The sequence below is a fragment of the Aristolochia californica genome, unplaced genomic scaffold, assembly GCF_029961685.1.
Source record: "Aristolochia californica isolate CCGP_79_NKW_82.1479 unplaced genomic scaffold, dmAriCali1.0.hap1 SCAF_2, whole genome shotgun sequence".
Classification (NCBI taxonomy): domain Eukaryota; kingdom Viridiplantae; phylum Streptophyta; class Magnoliopsida; order Piperales; family Aristolochiaceae; genus Aristolochia; species Aristolochia californica.
This window is the reverse complement of record NW_027181881.1, coordinates 27,427,413-27,437,652: the sequence shown is the minus strand read 5'-3', so window position 1 is coordinate 27,437,652 and position 10,240 is coordinate 27,427,413. Positions and strand designations below refer to the sequence as shown.

The window sequence follows — 10,240 nt, the reverse complement described above, 5'->3', positions numbered from 1 at the left end:
TAAGGATCAATTAGAAATCTCTTTCTTATAAAATTCCACCATGCTATTAGGGGTTGTACTGGTGGAATTTTCCAAACATTGATATTAAAACTTTGGTGTACATCTTTAGTGTGTTGAATAATTTTCTTCACTTACATTTATTATATTTTTTAATTTTTTGCATAAATAAACTCTAAAATTTTCATTTTGTCGTTATCTTTTTGCCTTATCTTTTTGTTTACGAGAAAAATGGTAGGGTGAAAACTCAAGTTTGGATTTGAAAAAAAATTGAACATCCAAAATGGAAATGCACATATGTTGAGAGAGATAATTCCAAAAAGTATCTGTGATTTTTAAGGATTGTAAACTCTTTTAATTTTTTATATATTAGGTTTTGCAATCATCGAATAAAGGAGGGCAAGGCATTTTTAACTGAGTGTTGACTCCCAAACCATAAGTCATTTCTAACAAAAATTAGAGCCATTACACATCATTAATCGATCAAAAATTTTATGATGATCTATTATTGTTAGATCCGCTTTTTGTAAATAGGCAAAATATGGGTAGTTTGGCTCGGGTAAATTTCCAACCACACATTAACTTAAGAATTTAGTTTTTCCTACACATTGAAATTTTGGATCATAAGGTCATTTGCATCTTCAATATGATTCAAGAATGCATATCCATATTAAAACATGTTAGGATCAATTAGAAATCTTTTTCTTATAAAATTACACCAAGCTCTTATGTGTGTTACAGGTGGAATTTCCCAAACATGGACAAAAAATCTTTGGTGTTCCTTTTTAGTGCGTGAAATAATTTTATCACTTACATTTATTATAGTTTTCAATTTTTTGCATACATAAACTCTAAAATTTTCATTTTGTTGAGATCTATGTGCCTTATCTTTTTGCTTACGAGAAAAATGGGAGAGTGAAAACTCAAGTTTGGATTTTAAAAAAATTGAACATCCATAATGGAAATACACAAATGTTGAGAGAGATAGTTCAAAAAGCTATCTATGATTTTAAAGGATTGTAAACTCTTTTAATTTTTTTATATTAAGTTTTGCAATCATTGGAAAAAGGGGGGCGAGGCATTTTTAACTGAGTGTTGACTCCCAAACTATAAGTCATTTCTATCAAGTATTATAGCTGTTACACATCATTAATCGGTCAAAACATTTACGATGATCTTTGATTGTTAGGTCTACTTTTTGTAAATAGGAAAAAAGTGGGTTGTTTGGCTCTGGTAAATATCCCATCGCACGTTAACTTGAGAATTTAATTTTTCCTACTCCTTAAAATTTTTGGATTATTATGTCATTTGCATCTTCAACATGTTTCAGGCATGCATATCCATATTTAAAACAAGTTAGGATCTATTAGAAATATCTTTCTTAGAAAATTATACCAAGCTCCTATGTGTGTTACAGGTGGAATTTCCCAAACATGGACAATAAAACTTTGGTGTTCATTTTTAGTGCGTGAAAGAATTTTCTTCACTTACATTTATTATAATTTTCAATTTTTTGCTTACATAAAATCTAAAATTTTCATTTTGTTGAGATCTATTTGGCTTATCTTTTTATTTACGAGAAAAATGGGAGAGTGAAAACTCAAGTTTAGATTTGAAAAAAATTGAACATCCAAAATGGAAATGCACAAATTCTCAGGGAGATAATTTCAAAAAGTATCTGAGAATTTTAAGGATTGTAAACTCTTTTATTTTTTTATATATTAGGTTTTGCAATCATCAAAAAATAGGGGGCGAGGCATTTTTAACTGAGTGTTGACTCCCAAACCATAAGTCATTTCTAACAAAAATTATAGCCATTACACATCATTAATCGATCAAAACATTTACGATGATCTTTTATTGTTAGGTCCGCTTTTTGTAAATAGGCAAAAAGTGGGTAGTTTGGCTCTCATAAATATACCACCGCATGTTAACTTGAGAATTTAATTTTTCCTTCGCCTTGAAATTTTTTGATGATTAGGTCATTTGCATCTTCATTATATTTCAGGCATGAATATCCATATTTAAAACATTTGAGGATCAATTAGAAATATCTTTCTTATAAAATTCCACAAAGTTATTAGGGGTTGTACTGATGGAATTTCTAGAACTTGGATAATAAAACTTTGGTGTGCATTTTTAGTGCGTGAAATAATTTTTTTCACTAACATTTATTATAGTTTTAAATTTTACGCATACATAAACTCTACAATTTTTATTTTGTTGTGATCTACTTGCCTTATCATTTTGTTTATGAGAAAAACTGGAGAGTGAAATTTCAATCCTTGAACATCCAAAATGGAAATGCACAAATGTTGGGAGCGATAATTCCAAAAAGTATCCGTGATTTTTAAGGATTGAAATTTTTTTAGTTTTTTTTCTATATTAGGTTTTGTAATCATCGAAAAATGGGAGGCGATGAATGTTTAACTGAGTGTTGACTCCTAAACCATAAGTCATTTCTAATAAAACATTATAGTCGTTACACATCATTAATCGATCAAAATATTTATGGTGTTCTAAGATTGTTAGGTCCACTTTTTGTAAATAGGAAAAATGTGGGTTTTTTGGCTTAGGTAAATATCCCACCGCACGTTTACTTGAGAATTTAATTTTTCCTACACCTTGAAATTTTTGGATCATTAGGTCATTTGCATCTTCATAATGTTTCTGGCATGCATATCCATATTTAAAACATGTTATGATAAATTAGAAATCTCTTTCTTATAAAATTCCACCTAACTATTAGGGGTTGTATTGGTGGAATTTCCAAAACATGGATAACAAAACTTTGGTGTTCATTTTTAGTGCGTGAAATAATTTTCTTCACTTACATTTATTATAGTTTTCAATTTTTTGCATACATAAACGCTAAAAATTTCATTTTGTTGTCATTTATTTGCCTTATCATTTTAGTTACGAGAAAAATGAGAGAGTGAAAACTCAAGTATGGTTTTGAAAAAAAAATTGAACATCCAAAATGGAAATGCACAAATGCTAAGAGAGATAATTACAAAAGGTATCTGTGATTTTTTAGGATCGTAAAAGTTTTAAATTTTTTATATATTAGGTTTTTCAATCATTGGGAAGGGGGGGCGGGGGGGGGGGGGGGGGGGGGGGGGGGGGGGGGGGCATTTTTAGCCGAGTGTTTACTCCCAAACCATATGTTATTTTTAAAAAAAATTATAGCCATAACACAACATTAATTGATCAAAAAATTTATGATGATCTATGATTGTTAGATCCGCTTTTTGTAAATAGGCAAAAAGGCGGTTTTTAAGATCTGGTAAATATCCCACCGCACATTAACTTCAAAATTTAATTTTTACTACTCGAATTTTTTGGATCATTAGGTCATTTGCGTCTTCAATATATTTTAGGCATCCATATCCATATTTAAAATAAGTTAGGATCAATTAGAAATCTCTTTCTTATAATATTCCACCAAGCTATTAGGGGATGTACTGGTGGAATTTCCCAAACAAGGATAACAATACTTTGGTGTTCATTTTTAGTGTGTTGAATAATTTTCTTCACTTAAATTTATCATAGTTTTCAATATTTTGCATACCTAAAATCGAAAATTTTCATTTCGTTGTGATCTTTTTGCCATATCTTTTTGTTTACGAGTAAAATGGGAGAGTGAAAACTCAAGTTTGGATTTGAAAAAAAATTGAACATCCAAAATGGAAATGCACAAATGCTGAGAGAGATAATTCCAAAAAGTATCTGTGACTTTTGAGGATCGTAAAATCTTTTAATTTTTTATATATTAGGTTTAGCAATCATCGGAAAAAGAGGGGTGAAGCCTTTTGAACTGAGTGTTGATTCCAAAACCATAAGTCATTTCTAACAAAAATTATAGCCGTTACACATCATTAATCGATCAAAATACGTACGAATATCTATGATTGTTAGGTTTGCTTTTTTTAAGTAGGAAAAAAGTGGGTTGTTTGGCTCAGGTAAATATCACACCGTACGTTAACTTGAGAATTTAATTTTTCCTACTGCTTGAAATTTTTGGATCATTAGGTCATTTTCTTCTTCAATATGTTTCAGGCATGCATATCCATATCTAAAACATGTTAGGATCAATTATAAATCTCTTTCTTATAAAATTACACCAAGCTATTAGGGGTTGTACTGGTGGAATTTCCAAAACATGGATAACAAAACTTTAGTGTTCATTTTTAGTGCGTGGAATAATTTTCTTCACTAACATTTATTATAGTTTTCAATTGAGCATCCAAAATGGAAATGCACAAATGCTGAGAAAGATAAGTTTGTGATCTATTTGCCTTATCAGAGCAAGTTCTGTGAGTTGACTTGGTCAACTCATGGAGGTAATGTGATCCTTTTCTCTAAACCCTAAACCCTAAGTCTAGGTCCGTTGTTATTTTTTTCAGTCTTTACATTTGTAGTTTGCTTTGCGTTTTTTTACCTCTATACATAGTTTTTTATATTTCAAATTATATATTTACGGAAAGATATTTGAGTCTACTTTCCAAAAAAAATCCTATTTGTTCCAATCGGAGTTATCTACAGAGTGATATAGATATTTGAATGAGCTATGGTCAGATTTCAAAAAGGTTTGAGCAGCCGCAGAAATCTTCCGATTTTGAGAAATCGATATTTGAAGTAGCAAAGGTCAGATTGGAAAAAAGTTTGAGCAGCAGCAGAAAGCTTTAAATTCTAAGGTATGTTATGCTATCAATTAAGAAACTTTATATGGAGAATTATATATAAAAAGAAAGATACGTAAGTCTATTTTCTTACCTATTCAACCAATCCTCAGTATGATCTTTTTATAAGGAGATATTGATCTTTGAAGTGTCAATGGTCATTCTAGAAAAAATAGGAGAAAAAGTATTAAGTTCGGCCAGATGACATAGACCAAAATATATCAGATTATTTATCTGCTGAAAATTATATTTTATGAAGTTAAGTTATACTTGAATGAAAGGTATTTAAGTCTACTTTCATAAGGAAAACATTTTATGTCAATCTGATCTATATTGAAAGATATTTTCGAATTGGAAGAATCAAAGCTCATGCTGGTATTCTGTTACATTGAAAATCCGAATTTTTGAGGATTGTTTTACGTCGCTGTTTGAATTGATATATCAGAAAAATATCTCACTTCTCCCTGGTTTGAGGGCTTATTTATACATCTATGTTATTTGGGCTTATTGTTACATCTATGATATTTGGTTCAAGCTGGGATCACTGCCATTACCTCCTTGCTTGAGGGGGAGAAGTAGAAGAAGTACAAGAAAGAGGTATTTTATTTCATATGTTGTGAATAAGTTTATGTGACCAAAATATTCAAGAAAAGGGGAGCACAAAAGATGAAGCTTGTGCATCTAAGAAGAAATTTTTATATCGTATTATTTCATGGGTTTTTTTTTACAAAGTTTATTATTTTGTTTGAGTTATATGTGTTGGAAAATGGTCATGTTATATTCAGTTGCAGCTATTATGTCTCTTTGGCGACATTATTATTGAAGAAGAGGTGGCCTCATGTCATCATTTATTTGACCTCGTCAAAAAGATCAAAATTATTGTGGTTGGGAGTCCATGACGGAGGAACTTAATCCCCGTCAAAAAGATCAAAATTATTTGTGGTTGGAAGTCCATGACGGAGGAACTTCATCCCCGTAAGAAAGATAAAAAAATTTTGTGGTTGGAAGTCCATGATGGAGGAACTTATAATTAATCTAAGTCACCCCCCCCCCCCCCCCCCTGTAATGGCTTTTATGTCTCCTACCACTTGAGAGTCGTTGTCTTGTGGAGGGACACGGTGGTGGACACTTCAGAGCAATGCCGATAGGCACACTACCGATAGAAAACGGAGTGTGCCCTACATCCAGCATTAGGACTGGAGTATGAAGCAATGGCATACCAGCTAGGAGTAATTTTTACTCTCACTTATATAATGCCAAAGGGCCTCAATGAAAGACGCAATAGCGTGAGGGGGAGTATTGGAAGATGAAGACATATTGGAAGATGTGCCATTTTATAAAAAAAAATTCTATACATCATTTGCAGCAAGCTGGGAGTTCATGTTGTTCTCTCACCCCCAGCTTGAGGGGGAGTGTTGGAAGATAAGCTCAAGCTCACACGACCAAGGAAGGCCCACATATCTAAGATTATTATAAGATGGGCCACACAACCAAGGAAGACCCACAAGATGGGCCCAAGCCCATAGGAAGTAGGACCCACAATGATTACCATCAGCTGGCATCCTTATCACATCAGTTGGTAGATCATGAAGGACTCAAGAAAGTATTTTTATCAAGGGTCACGACCAAGAAGAGTTTTAGTTTGAGTTATGTTTGTCTTTTATCTATATTGAGTTATTTAATTATGCTAGGACTTATCTTTAAGTGTTAGAGTTTGGGTTTAATTGGGACAAGGGTAGTTTTATTGAAATTGAACTCTACTACCTTCCTCTGTTTCAAATAGAGGTTCATGTACTTTGATTACAACAAGTTATTGATGTCAATGAAGTATTTCACTTTTCCTTAAATTCAATAGTCCCCTTTTTGTAAATAGGCAAAACATGGGTTGTTTGGCGCTGGTAAATATCCCACCAGACATTAACTTGAGAATTTAATTTTTCCTACTCCCGAAATTTTTTTGATCATTAGGTCTTTTGCATCTTTAATATGATTCAGGCATGCACATCCATATTTAAAACATGTTAGGTTCAATTAAAAATCTCTTTCTAAAAATTCCATCAAGCTATTAGGGGTTGTACTGGTGGAATTTCCCAAACATGCATACCAAAACTTTGGTGTTCCTTTTTAGTGCGTGAACTAATTTTATTCACTTAAATTTATTATAGTTTCCAATTTTTTGCATACATAAACTTTAAAATTTTAGTTGCCTTATCTTTTTGTTTACGAGAAAAATGGGAGAGTTAAAACTAGTGTTTGAATTTGAAAAAAAATTGAACATCCAAAATGGAAATGCACAAATGCTGAGAGAGATAATTCCAAAAAAGTATCTGTAATTTTGAAGGATTGTAAACTTTTTTAGATTTATATATTAGATTTTACAATCATCGGAAAGAGGGGGGTGGGGGGGGGGGGGGGCGAGGCATTTTTAACTGAGTGTTTAGGTTTTGACTCCCAAACCATAAGTCATTTCTAACAAAAATTATAGCCATTAAAAATCATTAATCGATCAAAATATTTACGATGATCTATGAATTTTAGGTCCGCTTTTTGTAAATATGCAAAAAGTGGGTTGTTTGGCTCTAGTAAATATGCCACTGCACATTAATTTAAAATTTTAGTTTTTACTACTCGAAATTTTTGGATCATTAGGTCATTTGCATTTTCAACATGTTTTAGGCATGCATATCCATATTTAAAATATGTTAGGATCAATTCGAAATCTCTTTCTTATAAAATTCCACCATGCTAGTATTGGTGGAATTTCCCAAACAAGGATAACAAAACTTTTGTGTTCATTTTTAGTGCTTGAAATAATTTTATTCACTTACATTTATTATAGTTTTCAATTTTTTGCATACATAAACTCTAAAATTTTAATTTTGGTGTGATCTATTTGCCTTGTCTTTTTTTTTTTTAAGAGAAAAATGGGAGAGTAAAAACTCAAGTTTGGATTTGAGAAAAATTGAACATCCAAAATGGAAATGCACAAAAGTTGAGAGAGGTAGTTGTAAAAAAAGTATCTGTGATTTTTAAGGATTTTAAACTATTTTAGTTTTTTATATATTAGGTTTTACAATCATCGAAAAAATAGGTCCACTTTTTTTAAATAGGCAAAAAATGGGTTGCTTGCTCTGGTAAATATCCCACTGCACATTAACTTGAGAATTTAATTTTTCCTACTCTTTGAAATTTTTGGATCATTAGGTCATTTGAGTCTTCATTGTTTCAGTCATGCATATGCATATTTAAAATATGTTAGGATCAATTAGAAATCTCTTTCTTATAAAATTCCACAGAGCTATTAGGGGTTGTACTGGTGGAATTTCCCAAACATGGATAAAAAACTTTGGTGTACTGGTGGAATTTCCCAAACATGGATAACAAAACTTTGGTGTTCATTTGTAGTGCGAGAAATAATTTTCTTCATTTACATTTATTATAGTTTTCATTTTTTTGCATACATAAACTCTAAAATTTTCATTTTGTTGTGATCTATTTGCCTTATCTTTTTGTTTACAAGTAAAATGGGAGAGTGAAAACTCAAGTTTGGATTTGAAAAAAAATTGAACATCCAAAATGGAAATGCACAAATGCTGAAAGAGATAATTCCAAAAAGTATCTTTTTAAGGATTATACACGCTTGTAGCTTTTTATATATTAGGTTTGGCAATCATCGGCAAAGGGGGGGCGAGGCATTTTTAACTGAGTGTTGACTCCCAAACCATAAGTCATTTCTAAAAAATATTATAGCTGTTACACATCATTAATCTATCAAAACATTTACGATGATCTATGATTCTTTGGTCCGCTTATTGTAAATAGGCAAAAAGTGGGTTGATTGGCTCTGGTAAATATCCCACCGCATGTTAACTTGAGAATTTAAATTGTCGTATTCCTTGACATTTTTGGATTATTAGGTCATTTGCATATTCAACATATTTGAGGCATGCATATCCATATGTAAAACATGTTAGGATCAATTAGAAATCTCTTTCTTAGAAAATTCCACCAAGTTATTAGTGGTTGTACTGGTGAAATTTCCCAAATATGGATAACAAAACTTTGGTGTTCATTTTTAGTGTGTGAAATAATTTTCTTCTTTTACATTTATTATAATTTTAAATTTTTTGCATACATAAATGTTGAATTTATAGAAAAGTGAAATACTTCATTGACATCAATAACTTGTTGTAATCAGAGTACATGAACCTCTATTTATAATAAAGGAAGATAGTAGAGTCCAATTACAATAAAACTACCCTTGTCCCAATTACACCCAAACTGTAACACTTAGGGGGGGTTAGTGCACATGACTCAGGACATGATATTCAAGCGCATTACGCAGTTCATGTCCTGATGTCGTTAGGGGACGCCAAAATTCATGTCATGTACATGAATATACATGAACCAAGAGTTCATGTGTAAAGAGTAACGGGCGGAAAGTGCTTTCCACCCGATTTTGAGAATCATCCACTTGATTCTCTCGCACGGGCTCTCTCTGGCTCGACCGTCTCTATTTTTTTTTTTTCATTTTGATCGTTTCATTCTCGCACACAGCGACTCTCGTTCCCGCAGCCTCTGTCATCTCCGTGAAGCCCGAGCTCTCTGCTCGTTCTCTCGTCTCAGCCGTCTCTCTCCGGTCTCCCTCTCTACTACCTCCGTCTCTCGCTGCGAGCGTCCTTCCGACATCCTTCCCCCTCTCGAACTCGTTCTCCCTCTGAACCTCTCGCTCGTTTCTCCCTCTCTTATCCCTCTCAGCCACCCGCTCTGTCTCTTCTCCCTCTTTTCCCCCTTGCGGCATCTCACTCCCTTCTCCCTCTCGCTGATATCTTTTTCCCCAAAATTCCCTCCGATTTCTTGCAATTTCCCCTAATTCAGTTTTGGTTTTCTTCGATTTTGACATTGGGCTTCGATTTCTAAATTTCCACTTCGATTCAGCATCGATTTTCCCTGTTCGGCTTTGATTTCAGTCGTCAGCTTCGATTTTCCCCAAATTTCAGAAGGTATGACTAAACCCTAATTTTTTTCTGATTAAATGAATGTTGTATTTGATTTAATTTTAGTTCCAGTGTCTAATTTGGGGTTATTTGTGCATAATTGTGGGATTTAGTGTTACGGATTAGGGTCTAAAATTTTTATTAGGGTTAGGGTTTAGTGTTTTTAGGGTTTGGTGCTTTGTATTTAGGGGTTAAGTTTTTAGGGTTAAGGATTTATGGTATTGTTAGGGTTTAGGTTCTGGAATTAGGGTTTAGGTTTTTTTTTCAATTTTTTTCAGCTAAGGTTTAATGGGTGATAGGGTTTAGGGTTTAGGGTTTGGGGCTTTTAGGGTTGTTAAGATCTAGGGTTTTTTGTTTAACTTCTGGAATTAGGGTTTGGGGTATAGGGTTTAGGAGGTTTTGGAGTTATGGGGTCTAGGGTTAGGCTTTAGGAGGTTTAGGAGGTATGGGGTCTAGGGTTAGGGTTTAGGAGGTTTTGGAGGTATGGGGTTAGGGTTTAGGAGGTTTTGGAGCTATGGGTCTAGGGTTAGGGTTTAGGAGGTTTTGGAGCTATGGGGTCTAGGG

General features: G+C 32.9%; 1 protein-coding gene across 1 annotated transcript; it reads right to left on the bottom strand.

Annotated features, from left to right (window-relative positions):
* Positions 1-9,192: 9,192 nt before the first annotated feature.
* Positions 9,193-9,582, bottom strand: LOC137954952 (uncharacterized). Its single transcript, XM_068801845.1, has one exon. The coding sequence runs from the start codon at positions 9,580-9,582 to the stop codon at positions 9,193-9,195; it is 390 nt and encodes a 129-aa protein (XP_068657946.1).
* Positions 9,583-10,240: the final 658 nt, after the last annotated feature.

What these genes read in the sequence shown, in the direction of transcription:
- LOC137954952 (XM_068801845.1), bottom strand. Translation starts at nt 9,582, where the DNA reads ATGTCAAAATCGAAGAAAACCAAAACTGAATTAGGGGAAATTGCAAGA.